The sequence below is a fragment of the Nicotiana sylvestris genome, chromosome 6 (assembly GCF_000393655.2).
Source record: "Nicotiana sylvestris chromosome 6, ASM39365v2, whole genome shotgun sequence".
NCBI lineage: Eukaryota > Viridiplantae > Streptophyta > Magnoliopsida > Solanales > Solanaceae > Nicotiana > Nicotiana sylvestris.
Genome location: NC_091062.1, coordinates 146,132,858 through 146,156,101, shown reverse-complemented (window position 1 = coordinate 146,156,101; position 23,244 = coordinate 146,132,858). Strand labels below are relative to the sequence as shown.

The 23,244-nt window shown below is 37.2% G+C and overlaps 1 protein-coding gene across 2 annotated transcripts; it reads right to left on the bottom strand.

The window, feature by feature from the left end:
• Window positions 1-8,209: 8,209 nt before the first annotated feature.
• On the bottom strand, window positions 8,210-15,007 carry LOC104214246 (histidine--tRNA ligase, cytoplasmic-like). Of its 2 annotated transcripts, XM_070150024.1 has the most exons (4): window positions 14,892-15,007; window positions 13,097-13,375; window positions 12,249-12,389; window positions 8,210-8,517 (listed from the first exon to the last, which is right to left on the bottom strand). In XM_070150024.1, the coding sequence occupies exons 2-4, from the start codon at window positions 13,217-13,219 to the stop codon at window positions 8,509-8,511; spliced, it is 273 nt and encodes a 90-aa protein (XP_070006125.1). In that variant the 5' UTR covers window positions 13,220-13,375; window positions 14,892-15,007; the 3' UTR covers window positions 8,210-8,508. The 2 variants fall into 2 exon arrangements, with proteins under 2 accessions (XP_070006125.1, XP_070006124.1); XM_070150023.1 differs by lacking the exon at window positions 14,892-15,007 and having other exon boundaries at window positions 13,097-13,629.
• Window positions 15,008-23,244: the final 8,237 nt, after the last annotated feature.

Here is a 23,244-nt window from a genome sequence, read left to right as displayed (position 1 = left end):
TTTTCCTATATGATCTTTTGCTATGCTTTTTCGGTATTTTTGTGTTCTTCTACTGTATGTATTTCCTACTAAGTTCTTAAGTTTTGTTTGCCTTCTACTGAACTTTGTATGAGTTCTTCTAAAAGACCTCTTTAAACATGTTTCTTCTACGGTTTTCTTAAGTGTTATACCATCTCTTTTCTCTTCTGAACCTTGGCTAAGTTCCTTCTGAAAAGTACTTTCTTCTGCTATATCTCCTATTGTGTTCTTAAGTGTTATTGATTTCTCTTCTACTGAACTCTGTTTAAGTCCCTTCTAAAAGGTTTTCTTAAACACATTTCTTTTACTGTCGTGACTATTCTCTCATTATGCTCCTACACTCTGTCTGCTTTGAATGTTATTTGTATTTGCTTGTCTTCTCATGAGATTCTGAAAAGAAATCTCTAAGCCTGGTGCCTCCTCATCTCTGTATTTGACTCGAGTCGGAAACCCTAGAATTTAGGGGTTTCCTCCGAGTTTGGTCATATGATCAAATTAGGGTTCTGTTTGAGGACCCTTGACTCTTTCAGACTTATTTTTGGGTCTATGAACTAAGTGTGAACTTCTTTTGTTTGCATACAATTCTGATTCTCCTACACTAGAATCTTCTATTGAATAGCATGACAAATTTCTTCATGTTTAACGTGTCTGTGTGCTTTTATATATGAGGAATCTTTCTTCAAAATGGTTTTCCAACTTATGATTGATTCAGAATTCCTTTTAATAAGTTTAATTGATTGGTACTGATTTTCCTTAAGTCAAAGTCCTTCCCATCTTTCTGACCTGGTTCATTCAAACGAAATCCTCAATTTCTGATTTACTAGTTGTTAACTGATTTTCTTTCCTTATTTTGCACAAACCGTGTACTATCAAGACTTTGTCCTTAAATAAACCTCTATGTATTTACCCCTCTTGTACTGCTCCTGAAAAAGTGTTTGATTGATCCCTTTCCTTAATTATTTTGCCCGTTTGAAATCAGAATCCCTTAATTAAAGGGAGACCTTGTGTAATTGATTTCCAAACTATTTTCTTACTTATTTCTACTTGCTTTCTGCACTATAAAAGGGCACAACCCTTCTGCATTTTAGGACACCTTCAATTCAATACTTCTACACTTCAGACTTCACAATTCTCTTCTAAACTCATAGCATTCTGATTGCTCGTTTGCACTTTGGCTTTACAAGACTACTGCTTTTCTTTGTTTATTTTCTCTGAAACTGGTATGTCCTAATTTTAGTTTCAGCATCACCCCAATGTGTTATAAAGTTTTTATATCCATGACTACCTTACTGCTTATGTAGAGTTCAATATTTAACTTAATATGTCTATGTTCTACTGCCTGTTTCTACTGTGAATATTTGCTCCCTACCCCATTACCCCTATGTGTTTTTAAGTGATGACTTAAGGCATGGCAACATGAGTTTTTTCCCGTGACTTGAGTTCTGAACCAGTGAGGTCCTAACCTCTAACAGGCTGGAGGGTGTGCCAGCATATTCCATTGCTGAGTATGCCCATTAGCTTGCTTATCTTGTGTTCTTGCAAATTCCCTACTCCTCTATACCCCTATATGCACTAATTTTTAAGTTGTTCCCTTTTCCCCCCTTTCCCCTTTCAAAATTTCACTTCTGCACTTGCATTCTCTCCTAGCTTCTAGGTTCTGCCCCCTCTTGTGAATCTTGCCTTGGGACCTTGAGTTCCCTCTGAACTTGGACACTTGAGGGTTGGCCCTTCCACACTGCACTATGTTCTTAATCTGGTAACATTTGGGTGTGAGCACTGCCCGGAGTCCATATGAGGCTCTTAGGGAACTATGACACATCCAAAGATGAGAGAAAGGCTTTGGATCATGATCTTTAGAGTTGGTTCATCTCATATTTCAGACACGGAGTCTGAATTAGGCTCCCCTTGGTTGTACTTTTAATTTTGCTTTTCTTATTGTAATAACTTGTAATAACTATTGGGGATGGCTAGTGAAAAAGGATGGGAATAACTGTATGCAAAGGGTAGATAACTTGCCTATAGGAATCCCTGATCTCTGCATATCATGTAGACATCCTGCCTATGAAATTTTCTTTCTGAATTTATGCACTCACACATAGATACCATGTCTATAGAATCATGCACTCACATATAAATACCAGGTCTATAAGAATTTCTGCATTCTCATTTTTAGACAACATGCCTATAAGAATTTTTACATAGATACCATGTCTATAGGATGCACATGCATGTAGTTAATATGCCTATAGGACCTTTCTGATTCTCGTATACTCATCTCTCATTAGGCAAACACAATTATAGGCCTTAATAATCAGTGTGATCGGATATCGCATTCGTAATAAAAGATGTAACACATAGAAAGCATGCCTATAGGGTTCCTAATCAAAAATCTGAATCGTCTCACTCGTTTGTAGGTTTTTAGTAGTAATGCCTTATCAACTGCAGAACTTGTACTCTTCTGTTAAAAAACTAGCAACTTTTTTCCTGAATCAATCTGCAATCAGTTTACCTCTTTGTTTCTGAAACTAGTAGATATCATGCCTATAAGTCTCATCTAACACTTAGGCAAGCCTTAGGATAAAAGTTATGACTGCACCAGGTTTTTTGTTAATTACAATCAGCGGGCAGGTCTAATTCGGACTTCTTATCTGAAAATATGTGATAAATTAGCCTGCTTTCCCCTTTTAAGTTTTAATCAGACCCTAATCAGTACATGCAATACATGCTAAACTAGATGTTTTTCTTTGATTTAAGGAGGTCTGTTTGAGCCGTATCTGCTTATGTGCTTGCCCCATACTTGTTATACGTGCTTTTGTTTGTCGCCTTAGTATTTTTACCTTTTGAAACCACAAATAAGCCAACTTTTCCACCATTATAGGATTAGTAGTCCCAAGCACCTCCGGGGCTGATAGGATTGGGGCGGGTAATAGCATGCAGTAAGTAAACGAGACTATTCCGCACTTTAGCACCTTAACGGGGTAGGAAAGGGTAGATATGGATGTGATGACCACGCGATAATGTCACGTGTAACCCCTCATCGAGGAGAGATTATCGGATATTGTGTGGGGTGATCCATATGATTTATAAACCTAGGACCCCCCCTCTTTCCCTTTACTTGTTTATTTCGTTGTTTACTTTTCAAAATTTTAAACCGTTTTTTTCAAAAATTTCAGCTTGCCTTTCACTTCTTTTAATTTTATCTATTTGCAACCATTATGTGAAAACCCCCTCATATTTGAAACTCTTATTTGCTTACTTAAAGTTACAATTATAGTATGGCCGGGAACCACACTAGTAGATCCTGAGGGGTGCCTAACACCTTCCCTTCAGGATAATTTCAAGCCCTTACCCAATCTCTGATTTTCCTAAATCAAACTCTTCTTAGTGTCCTAATACACTTTAATCATTAAGTGGAGTCTCTTCTTTTTTAATACCCGTTAAAAGAGTTGTCAATATCATAAACCCTATTTCGCGAGAAAAAAAGGGGGCACGACAAATAGCTCTTGCCAGAAATTACTAAGGAAAACAGCATCTCGATCACTAGTAATATTGTCAGGAAGACCATGCAATCTCACCACTATGTCTAAGAATACTTGAGCTACAGATTTAGCAGTATAAGGATGCTTCAATGGAATGAAGTGACCATACTTTCTAAGTCTGTCCACCACTACTAGTATCACCTCATAGCCTTTTGATTTGGGAAGGCCATCAATGAAGTCCATACTAATTTGAGATCACACCACATCTGGAATAGGTAAGGGTTGTAACAACCCTGGATAAGTAGCTAAATCAGATTTGTTCTTCTGACAAATATCACATTTCTGCATAAAGTCCTTCACCTGCTTCCTCATGTTTTTCCAGTAAAACAATGTGAGTAACCTCCTTAAGGTAGCTTCAACACCTGAGTGACCCCCTTGAGGAGCTGCATGCCATAAGGTCATAATTGTTCTTCTCAATTGTGGTTCTTTACCTATCACCAATCTGCCTTTTCTTCTCATTTGGCCTTGGGACCATGTGAATTGCTTGTGAGTGAGTGGATTAGCTTCTAACTTTGCAATGAGTTTCTTCAGTTCTTGATCAGGATTCCAGCTATCAACTATAGCTTGGAAAAGACCAGTATCACTAGATGAAACCATCAATGTTAATAGTTCAGCTCCAGTTACCCTAGAAAAGGCATCAGCTACCTTGTTCTCCACACCCTTCTTGTACTCTATTGAGTAATCAAATGGCATTAATTTGGTTAGCCACAGTAGTTGGGAATTAGTGTGTAGTATCTACTCCATAAGATACTTCAAGGCCTTTTGATTAGTTCTGATGATGAACTTCTGTCCCAACAGATATTGTGACCATTTAGTCACTGCATGTATCATAGCCAATAGTTCTCTATCATATACATATAAAGCTGCATGCATAGGTGATAGAGCTTTACTAATAAAAGCTATGGGATGTCCTTCCTGTATAAGTACTGCCCCAATACCATGACCACTGGCATCAGTTTCTACAATGAAGGTCTTGTTAGCATCTAGCAAAGCTAGAATAGGAGCTTGAGTGAGTGCTTCTTTCAAAGCTGCATCTGCTGAAGTCGGCCACTTGAACCCATCCTTCTTAGTTAAGTCAGTCAGAGGTTTGCAAATCACCCCAAAATTCTTAATAAATCTTCTGTAATAACCAGCTAGGCCTAGATATCTCCTGAGCTATTTGAGTGTTGTTAGTGTGGGCCAGTTTTGGACTGCTACTATCTTTTGAGGATCAGTCGACACTCCTTCAGCTGAGATAAAGTGTCCTAAATACTCAATCCTCTGAACCCCAAAGAAACATTTGCTCCTCTTTGCAAAGAGTTGGTGTTTACTCATCTCCACAAAAATAGATTTCAAATGAGTTAAGTGATCCTCTAAAGTGCTGCTGTATATGAGAATATCATCAAAGAAAATCAGTACATGTTTCCTAAGAAAATTCTGGAAAACAAAATTCATCAATCTTTGGAAAGTTGCAGGAGCATTTGATAGGCCAAATGGCATTACCAAATACTCAAAATGGCCAGAATGAGTCCTGAAAGCAGTCTTAGGCACATCTTCCTTGGCCATTCTGAGCTGATGATATCCAGACCTTAGGTCTATTTTAGAGAAGACCTTAGAGCCCCCAAGTTCATCTAACAAATATTCCATAATAGGAATAGGAAACTTATTCTTCATAGTATACTTATTCAAATCTCTATAATCAACACACAACCTCCATGATCCAACCTTTTTACCTACTAGTACCATTGGTGATGCAAAAGGACTGCAACTAAGTTGAATGATACCTTGATCTAACATCTGTTGTACAAGACTCTCAATAATATCCTTCTTGACTGAAGGATACCTATAGGGCCTTTTGTTCACAGGTTCAGTACCATTTTGTAATACAATCCTGTGATCAAAGACACCACTAGAAGGAGGTAATTCAGTAAGTTCTTCAAATAATCCAGAATACTCAGCTAGCAATTGCATTAGCCTATTATCTGCCACAGGTTCCTCCTCAGCCTTAATAGCATGCCATTGTTCTTCTGTCTCCCCCATAGGAACCACTTGTATCATACATAGTTGAGATATATCTTCTGTATGTTTGACCATTTTATCAGCTTCTTGCACCTTCACCTGATTGCCAACACCTCTGAGGAGGTGTTTCCTTCCTTTGTACCAGAACTCCATAGTTAACTTCCTAAAGTTCATTTTAATATCCCCAAGTATTAGTAGACATTGCACTCCTAACACTACTCTACATGAGCCTAAAGGTAGCAGTAAAAATTATGCTGAGAACTCAGCACCTTGCAGCAGCCAAGTAATTGTACATACTCTATCTACCATCATGTTTCTATTAGCAACAACTACTAATTGAGGTTTGGTAGATTGGATTGTACACCCTAAATATTTGACCAATTCATGATCTATGAAATTATGTGAACTACCAGTATCAATCAGTATACTTAGGGCCTTCTTTGCATGATAACCAGTAACCTTTAAGGTTCTATACCCCAGTGAACCATTCAGAGCATGGATGGAAATTTCCATTTGTTCCATACTTTGAGATGATTCTAATAGTCTATTCCTTCCTCTTGAATTTATAACTCATGTCCTTCCATGCATAAGGCCCTTCCTCTATTTCTTCCAATTCCAGTAGATATAACTGTTTGGAAATGTTACATCTACGGCCTGACAAATACTTTTCATTACAGAAGTAACACAATCCTTTTGCCCTCTTTTCATTCATCTCATCTATGTTTAATGCTCTCTTAGTAAATCCCTTAGTATAGCTAGAACTACCGGAATTAGGAGTTGGCAATAGAGGCTTACCATTGTTGCTTTATGTTGTATATCTTTTAGTTGAAGAACTTGTTGTATAAGTAGGTTGTTTAGTTGCAACCAGGTAAACTTAATGCATCCTTGCAGTTCTGTACACTTGAGATATGGTTGTTGGATTAGTTAGCTTCACAGCAATGTTCAACTCATGCTTCAAACCCCCAATAAAACAACCAATTGCATTTTCCTAAGATAGCCTCACCCTATTCAAATTTCTTTCAAAGATAGCCTGATATTCTTTCACACTCCCAGTTTGTTTGATCTTCTTGATCTCCTCCATAGGGTCATCAAAATCAGCCCCAAACCTTTCAACTAGTGTCATCATATTATCATTCCAAGTAGTAGGTTGTAAGTATTGCCTATACCTCATGAAAGAGAGATGCCACTGAATGGCTTCTCCTTCCAACAGCAATGCAGCTACTTCGACCCTTTCTTTAGCATCCACCTTTTCCATAGAGAAGAATTGTTCAATTTTGAACAACCACGATCTTAGATCTTCTCTATTGAATCGTAAAAATTCCATCATAGACCACCTAGAGAAGTTGGAGTTGTGATGATTACAACTCGTAGGGCTTTTCTCTCTATGAAATCTAGCTTCAGAAGGTCCATCATCCTCTGCTAATGGAGCTTTATCCTTCTGTTGTTCCCTTGAATTTGTCATATGTTCCTTCAATTCAAGGATTATCTGATCCAACTGCTTTAGAGCTAAGACTTCTCCAGATAGAACTCCTACATCAGCTATCAATTTCTACATCAACTCTCGTAGATCAGGATTTTCTTCATTCGCACTGTCAGTAGTTCGAGCTCCTTTTGCCATGATTCCAAGGATCACACAACTCTGATACCAATGTTACACGATTGCAGGAATTCAAAGAGAAATCGTAGCACTACTCCAGGAATAAATCGAGGAAGCAATAGAGAATGTTAGAATTGCAGAAGAGAAGAAGAAGGAAGAAGAAGAATAGAGAGATTTAGGAGGAAATTGTGTAATTGTATTTCATATCCTGTAATGATGTTTACAATCTTTATATGTAGTGATTCATACATTCCAAATGTAACTAGATTCTATCTAACAGAATTCTGTTATTCAGCTACTAACTAACGTAACTAACTTCCCCTCTTTTTAACTAACTTTTGGACTACTAACTACTGACCCTCCAAAATTATGTATCAGTTTGTCTTCCCCGATTATTGGAACTGTGTATTCATCCTTTTTGTTTTTTTGAACTTTTCCTCCTTCCTTTCTCCTTCGCTGTCAATTTTTTCTCCAATATTAGTAGGACTAGATGTATTGTTTCCGAAATTTGTGAATAAAATTTGAATCTCCTTAACACTCAACAAGAGTATCGAAAGTTACTGCACATATTGTTACTGAACTGTGGAGTTTATTTCCTATAAAGAAAGAAAGAAACTGATAAATACAATCAAACAAATTTTGTTGCAAAAGATCTGAATCTGTTAGGATAGTTAGAAAGTCAATTTGCCCTTCAAGGAGAGAAAAGGCAAACATGATTTAAGAAATCTTTTTGAAAAATATTACTACCATATATATAGAGAGAGAAAAACATGAATGACAAATGTATGATGAACAAATAAAGATGTATCACTTGCATTGCATAGATTCCATTATAAAATTAGACTAGGTGTTAAAGGAAGGAATCCTCCCATCAATGTAAAATGCACTTACAGAACCTCAGTTTAGTTTATTTCACACGTAATGAGTTCTCAAAATGTAACTTCTTGTGTGGATTAATGGACAGGTAGGGGTCAATGCTAACCCCACGAAAATGGAGGATTTTAGCCCCCCAACCCCCAAAAAGGCATTCTTGTATCAATCTAACAATACTAATAACTTGAGATATTACATGCCTAATCGTCTGCATAAATCGTTCACGAGGTTACCTCTGGGGACTTCATAGTCAATAGCTGCAACAACATCCTTCAATTTTACAACTCCTTCACTAAGTTCGCGTTCACCAACAAGTATCATCCAAGGTATCCTCGAATCTCTGGCCCGATCAATATGCTTCATCACTTTTTTATGTATCATGAATTCTGCTTTCGCTTTAGCATTCCACAATTCACCAACCAGCTCAGCGGCTAAAGCACTGTCATCACCAAGAATGCTAATGAGAACTTGAGTTTCAGTGGCTCAAATTTCCTGGAAAATTGTTGAAGAAAAAGTCATGACACCATCAGTGACACAGATTGCACAAGATAACACTTGAGAGAGAGAGAGAGCTCATAAAATAATAGGTGGACGAAAGCATATAAAGGCAAGCAATGAAATGGAGCTAGTACTACAACAAAGCTAGGATATCTTCAGACATACAGTGATACAGATTACAGACTGCACTTGCCATTGAGCGGATAAATAAAAAATGAAAAACCAAGTAAAACAGAACAGTCTCTCTATTGTTCTCCACCAACCCCATTTTCACTCGACATTTTCAGTTTCTTGTGGGAGTACATTCACTTATTAACTGCATTATGTGCACCATGAAATGCTAGGGACATTCATCAAGTCTTGAGTACGTTTGTAATAGTATCAGTTCTACCACTTTGTTATTGAATTATGTGAACTGTCTCATTTATAATCTTAAAAAAGGCTCAAAGATGCTAGAGATGGGACACTCTTATTTAGTAACTAGTCTCTGATGCGCGTGTTGCTCTATCAGTATTATTGTGAAAATCACAACATACACATTTTCAAGAAGATGAAAAAAATTTGCTCTGCACATAGACAGTAGTCCATCGACCATATATTGGTATTGATTGTTATTCATTGGATTGAATGTCTTTCCTACATATTGGTATTGAGTGACCATCGACCATATATTGGTATTGAATGTCTTGGTATTGATTGTTATTCATTGGATTGAATGTCTTTCCTACATATTGGTATTGAGTGACCATCGACCATATATTGGTATTGAATGTCTTGGTATTGATTGTTTTTCATTGGATTGAATGTCTTTCCTATATATTGGTATTGAGTGACCACCGACCATATATTGGTATTGAATGTCTTGGTATTGATTGTTTTTCATTGGATTGAATGTCCTTTCTATATATTGGTATTGAGTGCCATAGACCTTATAATAGTATACGATAGAAAGATTGGGAAAAAAAATTAGAAACTAAAGTGACATGGCTAATGTAGTTAAAGAGATGAAAGACATTCAATACCAATATATAGGAATATTATACATTTGTTTTGCTACATAGTGGCATAGATAGTTCTAATACTCTTGTATAATCAAAATAGAGATTTTCTTCATAACTCTTATCTAAAAGTCAAAAGTGAAACGGACTCCACTAATTTCTACCTTTATATTTTAATAACCAAATCTCTCAATTAAAAGTGAGACATAGTAACTATTTGATTATATGCCACATTAGAAAAAAATGTTGGTTAAAAGTAGCATTTTTTAACCTAAGTGTTTTCATCTTCGTAAGGTACATAAAATTAATTGCGTAAACGGAAAAGATCCATGTGTATTCAGTGTCAAAATGAAGTTGTTATCATTTTGCTTGTGATTGTAATATACTATATATAAGTCTATTACCTCATTGAAATTATCTTATTTCAAAGAGCATATATCGTTTTGGCTTAAATAAGGTATGAAGGGTATCACTTTCCAAAAGCGAGAGTCTCAATTAACTTAAAATTTGAATATAATGTAATTACTCATTGATCAAATGGCTGTACATTTTTCCATGGATTTATTTGTTTCATTTGTTATAAACAATTAAAAACACAGTATAAAGTACCAACAAAATTTCTCCATCAAGTTGATCGCTGTTACAGTATGTTTATGATAATCAATACTCCCTCCGGTCCACAATAAGTGATTTTTTAACTTTTTTTCTTGTGATCCAAAATAAGTGATTTTTTCAGATTTCAAGAATGAATTAATTATTTTTTCCTACATTGCCCTTGGAGTTAATAACGTTGGAGTTAAAATGGTCAATTTTTTCCTACATTGCCCTTGGAGTTAATAACGTTGGAGTATGTGTTAGGAGTGTTCATATGAAGAGATAGTAAAGGTTATAATGGTCAATTTTATTGTTAATTAATGTTAAAAGATAAATTTCTTAATATATGTGAAAATAACAAAAAAATTACTTATTTTGGACCGAAGGGAGTAACTTCTTCTATGCGCCAACTAAAACATTCAATTGGTTGGAAATATAAAAGTACCAAAGTTCCAAGAAATACCACAAACATACATCTTAGACTATGTATTTTACATATGTTTCCAACTGCTTTTTGGTCCAGTGAACAAGGTCCCAAGAAGTTTGAAATTATCCATATCTTTCAAACACAAAATGGTGTGCTTCATGCTTATTCTTCAATTTTATCTCTTATTAGATTCATAACGCGTGGATCAGATTCTACTCAAATATTACTCTTGAGGAAGAAAACCCATACTCATTTCCTTAGTTGCCTCAGATTTCAAAAAGACACATCTTACCCCTATTGCAACTTTTGCCATCTTGCTTAATGATATGACAGTTGAGAAGTGCATGCAATTTAAGTAATTACACTCACTTAATTTACTCAATTCACTCTTGAGAAATAATTTCACTCATCTGTCTCGTCAATTGGATAATGTCAACATCAAACTATCCCTTCTACACCATTTATATAAACATAGCTGAATCAAAAAGAGAGACAATAAGTATCAAAAGCCTTTAGCGATCGAAACTGTGAAGATTGACAGTATCCTGATCCTTTTGCCATTTCAGTGGGAGTTAGGACTTCTAATATTGTGGATTCTTTCTTTCATACCTATATCTAACCTTCAAATTTAGTTTAAAAAAATGGTAGAAGCTTTTTCTGTTTAGTTTTTTTGTGGAACTATGTATAACAACGGGAAGAACTTGAAGAGATGCCTCAACTTCACACCCTATTTATCTACTTGCAATTCTTACATTAGAGATTTCTTTTTAATGCATCATTAAATGTATCAATGATGACTGACCATTCATATTACATCAGTTGGTTCACATTGAACTACTTTCTCAATTCCTCAGATTCTTCATATTTTGAACATAGCGAATTAATTGGTTCATCAATTCCGTGTTTTATGAAAGAATATCACTGCTTCTGAAAGGCATAAAAGTGCAATAGAAGAGAAGCTTGGTTAACGTACCCATTCAAGAAGGAATCATTTAATGTTCATTATGATATCATTTTCATCAACTTTTCAAATTCTTACATGTTGAGATTCACAAAAAGAAACTTGGTTTATGTACCCATTTATGAAGCAATAACTTAGTTTTCTAAAACGTACATCAATATTTCAAGGTTAATTTTGTCTATTATAGGAGAAGATATGAAGGATAAAATTGTCATCCAACTTTTTTATGGACATTTTGGTAATTCAACTTTACACCTTAGAGCTTCCTACTTTTAGTATAATATACTAGTCTCTCTATACGTGCGTTGTACGTGTATTTCGAGCTATGTAGTATAAAATTTTGTAAAATAATATTTTTAAACTAAAGCTTTGATTAAATAATTATAGATGAAAGAATACAATACAAATTTCTGTAAATAATCAATATGGATCATTGTATGGTAACTTGATTGTTAAGGAAAATCTATTAACATAACACAATTATTTTCCTATCGAAAAAGAATTAGTAAGAAGAAATACCTTTTATTTGTCAAAATTACGAATCAGATAATTGCTCGATTATCTCTATACATCTACATGTAGGGGTGTACAAACCGAACCGAAAAATGTATCAAACCAAAAAGTCAAACCAAACCGATTAAAAAACCTGACTTATGATATGATTGATGTGCAAAAAGTAGAGAAGCTGAAAACTACCGAAGTCTATTTCAGAACAAATCAGATATGTTTACTTAGCTACTATCACCTGATTCTTGTCTTTCTGAACCTGTTCCATGATGGCAAGTACTCTCTCGATTCCCAGACTAATCCTAACAGCAGGAACCTGCCGTGTGCCAAACATCCCTATTAGATTGTCATAACGTCCACCAGCAGCAATTGAACCAACCTGCAGACATTTCCAAACCAGCGGTAGCGCTCGCAGAAGAGAAACTTTCATTCATGAACATTTCATGCACAGACAAATATAATAGGAAGGACATAGAAGTAGGAACAGAGAGTTATATATTAGTCTATGCCATGATCAAACTACTAGAACTTCACAATCAATTTGATACACAGATGGGTAGGTCTTTCATCAGGTTATAATGATAGGACATTTAAAGAAAACGACGCTGCACTTGGAGGCTTGAAAACATGTTGTTCGCCTTGGAAAGAGTCAATTACCTACAATAGTGTTCAACTCTGAACATAGTATGTGAGACGAGAAATCTACAATTATGTACACTGGTTACTCCAGTATAGATTACTTTTCAGCAACATGAAAGTCAAAGCAAAATGATCAAAGTTACTTGAGAGATACTTTCGACTCCTGACAATGTTGAGAACTCGAACAGTTTATATATTCTTAGATGCCTAAATGATGGGGAGCCTTGGTGTAACTGGTAAAGTTGCTGCCATGTGACCAGGAGGTCACGGGTTCGAGCCGTGAAAACAGCCTCTTGCAGAAATGCATAGCGGCTTAGTGCACCGGACTGCCCTTCTTAGATGCCTAAATGCACAAAATATGAATTGATTATCACCACATCAACAGGCCAAAGTAGCAAAAGCATAGCTAACTGGAACTAAAACTTTTTAGCTAACTGAGGGATCTACCTGAGTAACTCCTTTAAAGATAGCTTCAAATATGACTCCTGTGTAGTAATCAAGGCCTCTTGCAAGGCTCAAGTCAAAAACGACTCTGTCAATACACCTGGACCTCTCAAGAGCTTTAAACATGATGTCTAATTCATCCAATGCAAGTGAGGATTCATTGTTCTCCAAGAAACTGCGTTCCTGCTTAAGCTTAGATAATAATTCCACAGGAGGTCCCCTCCATTTGACAAATATACCAATTCTGTCTGATATCTAATCACTTAAGCCTTTCTCATCCACCTGGTACAAAATAAGTTTCAAAAAGATACTCCTCCCGTTTTATTTTAGATGATGTGATTTGACTTGACACAAAGTTAAAGAAAAAAAAGAAGACTTTTGAAATATGTGGTCCTAAAAGTTTAAGGGGCAAAAGCTTTGTAGGGTCATGATATTTGTGTGGCTATAAAAGCTTCTCATTAAGGGTAAAGTGGGTAAAATAAAAAGTTTAAAGTAAAATTGTTTCCAAATATAGAAATGTGTCATTCTTTTTGGAATGGACTAATAAGGAAAGTGTGTCATTTAAATTGAAACGGAGGAAATAATATTTTTGACAGATTTTTCAACATAAGTTTCTATTTCTTTTTATGAAGACATAAGTCTCTTTAGTAATTTGATTAAAAGATCTAGAAAAGCAGTATTTTTCATGTCATTCCTATGTCCCTTAGGTACATATTGACATCTAATTTCACCCTGGAATTGATCAATAGCCCTTGAAAAGTAAATGGCTGAAATATGAGCAATCTTAAGAGGCAGGAACAACAATGATTTTAGAAAATAGATAATCAATTATTTAAGAAGAAAAACTACTCAGTAGGAGAAACTAAAACGATTTACAGATTGCAGTGAGGTACTAGCAAAAACCATACAGAAGGAGTAACCTTCAGAGAATCCTACCTTGTAACATGCTAGAAGCCCAAAAGAACAGATGAAAAAAATGATTTACAAGAAACAAAGTTAGATTTTGCACTGAAATTCGAGATCATCCACACCCCAAGGAAAAAGCGAGGGAAACATAGAAGAAATTAAACATTTCTTCCGCTCATTATATTATCCTTTTTTCAATGTTTTAACACCAAAACAGACCAGTCAGTTGAACAGTTCAACTGGGAATCAGTAGCACTGCCGTCCAGTTAGACCAAGTTTTGACTTGGTAAAGAACCTGTGAGCTTTGGTTAAACCAAACCAGACAGCATCAATTGGTCATCAAAATTCTCATCTCCTTATTGGCTTTAATATTGTAAACACCGCAAGAAAAAGAACTCAAACTACTCTATAGCCTGAAAGTTCTAGAATGTAGAGCACTAAATCCCCCCAACAAAACAAATAGAGTATGAGACAAAAGCCAGTGAGCTGAAGGAACATTGGCAGTCCAGCAACGCACAAGAGAAGAAACGAAGTGTAAACTTAGGTTGTGTTTCAAGTGGTCCAACCAAGAGAAAATTGCTTAGGCTTTAGGAAGAGAGAATACAATTCATTAGGTGTTTTTGCTACATTGAACAGCACATGAATCAGCATGTTTACTTGCGCATTCATTTTGTGTTAATAATCGGAAAATTGATCCTCCAGTCACACATAATATAAACGAGGAGTTAACAACCGAATCCTGAGATAGCTTTAAAGATGACCAAAATGCCAGCATACGGAGAACGAAGAACTAGCAAGCCAGGACTAGACAAAGCACCATTAACAGATAAAATATTGAATAGCCATCTTAATAAAATGTACAAGTTCATGCCGACCTGAGATAATGCCTCACCATTTCTTTTCTTTTTTTCTTTTTTTTTTATCGGCTCAAACGATTGTTTATCTAGCTTGTCAATGCTTGAACAAATGGTTCTGAATTTCTCCTGTGGCACCCCGCATATAGCTAACATACCATCAAGCAGCTTTCTATGATTAAGCTTCACCTGAATAAAAAATAGATGCTTTACATAATTGAGAAAGCTTTCTCTCTTATAGCAGCCATATATGAGTCCGGAACCAAAATGTGGTTCTTTTGGACTCAAACTACACAAATAGGTGGTAAAAAAAATGATTTTTTTATATATAGCGCCATAATACCTGGCGCTATATACTAATAGTAACGGCACCGTTACTGTATAGTGCCAGGTATTGTGGCGCTATACTGCAAAATCTGACATGGCCAGGTTAGTGCCACAATACCTGGCGCTATATATACATCATTAATGTATAGCGCCAGGTATAGTGGCTCTATACATAGATATTTTATACCCCTCCGTCTTCCATCTCGATTCATCCTCCATTTTTAAACCCCCATCTTTCTTGGTCCCCCACCAAATACCCCGTTTCTACCATTTTTTTTTAAAAAAAAATATTTGGGTCCCCACGACACATAAAACTCGAAGAGAAAGGGTCCCACATTCGAGTAGAGCTTCGTGTTATTGTTGATTCACAATTCCGGAGTCAAAATTTCAATCTTTTTGCTTTGCCAAAATTCTAAATCGAGGTATTTCGATTTATTTTAAGTTGAAACATTTATAATAATGTATATTATTTGATTTGTATGAGTTCTATTTCGGTTTGTGTTTTTTTTTCGAAACTAGCATGTTAAATTTATCTGGATTTAATATTAGTATTTTCTAAAAAAATATAAATTAGTAAAATAAATTTGTCTGTTAATATCCTGATTTATATATATGTATTTTCATGCCGTTTTGTATTTTATTTGCAATTAAATTTATTTGTTATTTATGGTTAGTTTAGATTATTTTTTAGCGTAGTAAAATTCAGACTTTTTTAGCGAAGTAAAACGTAGACCCTTATAGCGTAGTAAAATTTAGAGCCTTGTAGCATAGTAATGTGTAATATTTTAGCTTAGAATTCCTTTTGTTTAAGTATCTTATTTGTTGAAAATGCAAACTTTGTACAATTAAGTTAATAATTGTATAAAAATCCATATATATATATATATATATATATATATATATATATATATTTGTACAATTAAGTTATTAAAACATATGAATTTAAATTATAATAAAAATACATAATTATATATATATATATATATATATATATATATATTATTTGTACAATTAAGTTATTAAAAAATATGAATTTAAATTATAATAAAAACACATAATTATATATATAATTTGTACAATTAAGTTATTAAAAAATATGAATTTAAATTATAATAAAACACATAATATTATATATATATATAATTTGTACAATTAAGTTATTAAAAAATATGAATTTAAATTATAATAAAAACACATAATTATATATATATAATTTGTACAATATATATATATATAATTTGTACAATTATGTTATTAAAAAATATGAATTTAAATTATAATAAAAACACATAATTATTAATGATAGTTTAGTGTCACTGGTCCTCAAAATATCGAGCCCTGAACCCATAAATATATATATATATATATAATTTGTACAATTAAGTTATTAAAAATATGAATTTACAGTTGACGACATGGATGCGACTATACATCCCGGCCCCCGGCCCCCGGACGTTGGATCTATTAGCCCTACAGCCCCAGCATAGATCCGAGTATATATGTGACGGACAGTTGCTTACGCAGACTTTCCGCTCTAGGAGAGTGGATCTATTGTGGGAGTTTTTGAGTCCTCCCCGCGTTCTACATCCCCACGTGGTCCATTACCTGGAGGAGATGAGATTATATAGGATTATTAGGATTGGTCGAATACAACTCGATTATGCTTTGATCACGGCCTTGATTGAGCGGTGGCGACCAGAGACGCACACTTTCCATTTGCCCATCGGTGAGGCCACCATCACACTCCAGGACGCTGAGATTTTATATGGCCTGTCCGCTGATGGCTTGCCAGTTTTACTGCCTACGACCATGAGATATTATTTGCGGCAGGCATATTGGGATATACTGCACATGCTCACGGGTTTCATGCCGGAGGACGAGGCGGTAGCGTCTGGGTCCAGTCGTATATAGTTGGTCCCCATTAGAGACCACCTGGTGCAGATCCACCATACTATCACCGATGAGTCAGCGGAGGTGGATGTACAGCGATATACGAGGCTGTTGTTGCTCCTTCTATTTGGGGGGTCTTGTTCCCGAACACTTCGGGGAACCTAGTGAGCCTCCGTTTTCTGCATCATATTGCCCGGTTCGAGGATACATCTTTGTACAGTTGGGGTGGTGTTGTCATCTCATATCTGTACAGGCAGATGTGTCGGACTTGCATCGGCACACAAAGAGACGTTGGTGGCTTTCTGCCGCTTCTACAGGTGACAACATATTCAAATAATATGTTCATTATTTACAATTCTACCTAGTTATAGTTAATCTTATACTTTACGTCAACTTTGTATGTTAGGTTTGGGTCTGGGAGCGATTTCTGCATTTTCAGCCACCTCTACCACAGCTACCGGCTAATGTAGAAATTCCGCAACTCCCTCTAGACTGTAGGTGGGTTATGTGTCGTACTCTTGCACGAGAGTATGATGCCCATCATAATCTACCCGACTGCAGGGATGTGTTGGATCTGCTGGAAGACGCACAGGTGAATATCTAACTAAACTTACTTGTTATAGATTAACTTAGTGTTGTGCATACTAACGGTTTGTGTTCTTATTTGATAGTTCATCTGGACGTCGTACAACGATGAGGTGATAGGTACCCTGCCAGCGTATTGCACGTTCGTCCGACATATTTGGAGGGCTTTTGTCCTGCTCATATGCCTCGATATTGTCGAGCACCATGCCTCCGAGTGGGTATTTCGTCAGTTTGGCCTACCGCAACCTATACCGACTCCGCCTGCATGGCATGCTTTACATTATGAGAGGGATGATCGGTCCAGGGCGGATGACACATTTATGGCATGGCTTAATGAGCAGTTGGGTACCTGGGACAGGCGAGGGGACTTGACCCCACCTCCGCAACACTTTCCTATTCCACGTTATATGGCATGGTACCGCACTGTTTCCTGACTTTTTATTGGGAACCCAGTTCATCAGGCACACGGTCGATACGTCCCATACGCCGGGAGACACGAGGCCCTGGTATGTTTTCTGTTATTATTAGTTATATAGCTATAATTTAGTGCCAAATATGTAGTTTATATTTTTTACTTTGTGCAGGTGATTGGATTGCATACCGTCTATCATATGGGGCAGCAGATGCAGAGTTATGTCCACGATCATGTGGCCATGCAAGAGTATAGTCGTCGATTCATGGATGTGGCTACCCAGACACTGCAGTGATCCCGATCGGATCAGCGTTTGGCACACGAGGCTGATTATATGGACCCAGCGCAGTACCATCGGGGTCGTGGTATCCCACGAGGTGGTGGTGGCCGACGAGCTGGTGGTGCCGGACGACGTGGTCGTAGGCGGAGAGGAGGTGGTCCCCAGCAAGGGGGTGTTGAGGCTCCTGCTGATAATGTTGCTGCTGATATGGCAGGTGGCATACATGAGACGGACATGCCGTCTTACAGCCTTGGAATTTATCGCACTCCAGTACCATCGCAGGTGACCCCATCGGGTCAATTATTGATCACGGGCTAGGATATTCAAGGAGTGGATTGGGGTAGATACTTCCTGTCACACCTCCTTTTTTACGCACCTGCGGGGGCGCAGGAGTTTTTTCCAATTAAAGGACAATCGAAACGGGATTGGTTTGATTATTTCAGAGTCGCCACTTGGGAGATTTAGGGTGTCCCAAGTCACCAATTTTAATCCCGAATCGAGGAAAAGAATGACTCTATATTATGGTCTGCGTACCAGAAATCCGGATAAGGAATTCTGTTAACCCGGGAGAAGGTGTTAGGCATTCCCGAGTTCCGTGGTTCTAGCACGGTCGCTCAACTGTTATATTCGGCTTGATTATCTGATTTCATACAAGTGTGAACTTATGTGCAAAATTTAACTTTTAACCGCTTTTATCATTTACTGTTTTTATCAAGAATTGCAACGTTGTGAAAATGTATCTCGAACCGCGCTACAATCAATGTACCCGTGGTCGTCGACACACTTTGACTCCGTTGAGATTTGGATTTGGGTCACATCAATGTGCACCCGAGTTTAAGGAAATTATATTATTAAAGGCGCGCCTAAAGCGACTAGCGTGTTTATTTTTGGGTAGGACCGTGGAATTTTACTAAACGGTCCATCCCGAAGTCTAAACAATTTTTAAAGCAAATATTTACTGAGGGCCCCGCAATTTGTATTTTATTTGGCGAGGCTCATCTCATTCTTATTTTTTTATTTTTTTTTAAATGAAATTGCAACGTCATGGACACGCATCTCGAACCACGTCACAATCAATGTACCCGTGATTAGAAACACATTTCGACTCCGTTGAGAATTGGATTTGGGTCACATAAATGTGCACCCGAGTTTAAGAAGGTAAGGTTTATTAAAGCGTATCCTAAAGAGACTAACGTGTTGTTATTTAGGGAGGGTTGTGAGATTTGCTAAGCAACCCATCCTGGAAACTAAATGCTCCAACAATATACATTTAACAAGGGCCCCGCATTTGCACGTTGTGTTTATTTTCATCGAGGCTCATCTCGTTCTTATTTTAAAAGGTTATCCTATAGCAACTACGTTTCTTATCGCGTTTGTCCTTATCAATTGAAAACAGTATATAGTCCTAATTAATTAAATGCTTGCAAGCTATTTGTAATGACATTCAGAAAAGCTAAAAAAAATTTCAGAAATGGGGCTGTATATGCAATCAGCCGAACAAACAATTCTGGGCCCAAATCCAGCCCATGCGCGATGGGCCAGACCTGGGCCTTCGCCTGTTCTACGCGGGCCTACTTAGTTTGCTTCGATTTGGGCTCGACCTTCATGAGGTTGAGGCCCTGGACTGATTCTTTATTTTGTGAAATGAGTTTATCAGTTTATGGGACAATATGGCAGAAGGAGAAAGAACTTTAACTAAAATGGATAGCTTTCCTATTTGGCCTACATTAGAGAATATACTATACCATCAGACTAAGTTTGAAATACAACTTATTACACTGGGCGTATTCTCACTTAGCAGTATACATACAAGGCTAGCATTCGTTAACCTACATTGATATACTTAGTATGTAGGCTGTTTCTATTGTCCAAACAAAAATGAAAATCATTATACAGTACATGATGTCGAATGTAACAATTTATGTATAAAAGTCACTCTTCAGGTCTTTTCTTTTGTATTCATGCTCAACTTTCCAATTACATTTGACAGAGTATTAGTCATGTACCTGGTATAGAGAACGAAAAGAAGAAAAGAATGATCAGTTGGGCAGTATGCCACAAACACAGCAGCAGCAGATACACAGCAACAGCACAGCAACAAACCAAACCAAATGTTTTCCACAAACCTCAGACGACCAACAATATTTCCCAGAACAAAGAGGACCAACAAATAGTCGAGTACCAAACCAATGAACCCAGAAAAGAAGGATGAAACAACAGCAACAACAGAGTATTCAATGCAGCAACACTACCAATTCAATAACCAGAAACAGCTCAACCAATGCAAACCAAGAACTTGGCCAAGACAGCTTGACCAATATGCACTCTTATATAACTTTCAGGCAGTGTTTGGTTGCAGTGTTTATTGGAAACTAACTTGTGTTTTTCAGTTTTCTTTGAACTCACTAGACCTCTCTTTAAACTACAAATTTTCCAGCCCTTTGTTTTTCCCTCTCTGAAAGCTAAAAGTCCAGCCTAAGACCCTTAAACTTCAGCCCCTGTTTTAGTTATCAAATGGCCTATTTATAGGCCAAATGCACCATTACAGCTGAGCTGCCCTGCCTGCCAATTGGCAGAATGCCCATACTCTTTAAGCCCATGCTCAGCATGCTTGGTGTCAGCTCCCTTTATTCCCCACGCCTGGTTTTGTTTAATCCAGAATTATGGGCTCATTTGTTTATTCATTTTGAGCCCCCATACCCTTGTGTCTTGTTCCCCCATTGGTATTAGTTTAATCCTAAGTTAGTACCCTTTTTGTCAGCTCACTTAAACTAATTACTTCTGTTCTTTTTAAACACCCCAGAATACCCCCGTTAACCTTGATTATTACTGCCCCTGCCTATTGCAGCATTAGGGCATTTTTGCACTGATGAAAACTCGAACTCAGGACTGCCTAGACTGAACCCTTTTAGTCATTTTTATAATGCCAACAGACCATTTCAAACATTACTAGGTCATCCAGCCAGTGTCCGAGTTTAATTAGTTATGTGAAACTCCTAGCTCCTTCGATCCATTAGTTATAGAAAACTAATCGACGACATTTATCGAGTCGACTATACTAATTATAGCAGGTAATAATCAGTCGCTCATATAAACAATACGTTCGGGGACCTAAAGGGTATCAGACAACTTTTATTAAATTACTGGGCCTATATGAATTAGTTCCTTTGACGATTAATCTAACTGACGATCATGTTTATCACAGAGTGTATTCAGAACAAACAGAAGACAATCGACCAAATAAAGGGTCTTTAACAGAGATGAAAGAAATCTGGAAGAAGTAACAAAATAACAAACAAACACAAAGAGATATGCTGACAACTTATTTGGAAATAAAACAAAAGAACGGAAAACTTACCAAAATGTTTAAACCAAACAGACCCAAATCAAACTCGACTTCGAACCTTTGAGGCCGAACAAACCTTAATCAGGGTGTTCTCACATGAGAACACCTTGGTTAAGGTCTATTAGACCTCAAACCTATGTCAAAACTGGCCGGGTTCCCCAGGTGCATGTGCTTCAAAAGTCTGGATTTCCAGATCTGGATTTTTGGGAGTTGTGGGTGGATTCGGACCAAACCAAGCTTGGTTTGGTCACGAGGAAGGTCAGGAGAGTGTCTAGCATGAAGATGGGGTGGTTTGGCATAGGTCCAGGTTCGACTCAAATCTTCAAACGAAGATTCGAGACGAACGGAAGTGATTCGAGGCTTGTGGTTAGTGGATTCGTGTTCAGGATGGTCGGGTGCATCGGGGGTGTTATTTTGGTGGTCATCGGAACTGTGGTTGCCAGGCTTATGGTGGGAAACCTAGGCTGCTAGGGTTTGAGAGGAAAGGGAGCCTGGGGAAGATGGTGAATAGTGGCCGAGGGGGGGGTGTGGCTTGGGGCGTGGGGTAAGGGGGTTAGGTTTATATATGTATTGAGGGTTTAGATCCTGGCCATTGGATCAATTGAGATCAAGGGCCAGGATCTACTCATTGAGGAGAGACGACGTCGTTCGGGAGTGGGTTAAGACCGGGTAGGGGATTGGATCGGGTTGTGTTGACGGGTTTAGAGGAAGGCCTGGATCCGTTGGATCAATGGGAATGAACGGCCCAGATTAACTTGCCCGAAACGGCGTCGTTGAGGAGAGTTGGACAGCCTGATCTGGACCGTTCCTTTGAATCAGATCAACGGCCTCAAAAGGGGACGCCGATACGACGTCGTTTGAGTCCGTGTTTGGGCAGGCTGGATTTGGACTGGATCAGTGTTGGTTTGGGCCTGTTTTTGTTTCAATTTCTGGGCCCAAATCGATTTAGACCCTTACTCTTTTGCTTCATTTCTTTCTTATTTTTTTCTTTTCTTTTAATTTAAACAAAATAAAAATAAAAATAACAAATAATAAGGTAACGGAATTAAACAACAATGCAACATTTTAACACAATTATCACAAAAATATTTACGTAGGTTAGCTAAAAGCCTAGGGCGAACGGTGCACATATATATTTTTTGAATTTTCTTTTACTGACCGAATTATGGTTTAACCATCCTAATACATATGTTTTTGTATTTTGTTTGTTAATGATTAAATGCAAAAAAAATGGACAGATCCACAAGTGACTAACAACACATGAAAACTCGAACAATTGTACAACGAAGCCATTTGTCACTATTTTTATTTTCTTTTGGAGCGAATGTCCGTAAAGCAAAAATCACGTGCTTACAGCTGCCCCTCTTTGCACGGAGACACGAAGGGTTTTCGCGCAAAGATAAAGCGAGCGATTTTTGCCCGTCCGAATACTCCGTGTGAAGCATTTTTGAAAAAGATTTGACCGAACCTTTGCTTCGGAGGTTTCCTACATATCCTGGGCTGAACAGGAATCAGGTCAATGTAGTTCGGGAAATTTTGGTAGCTGGGACT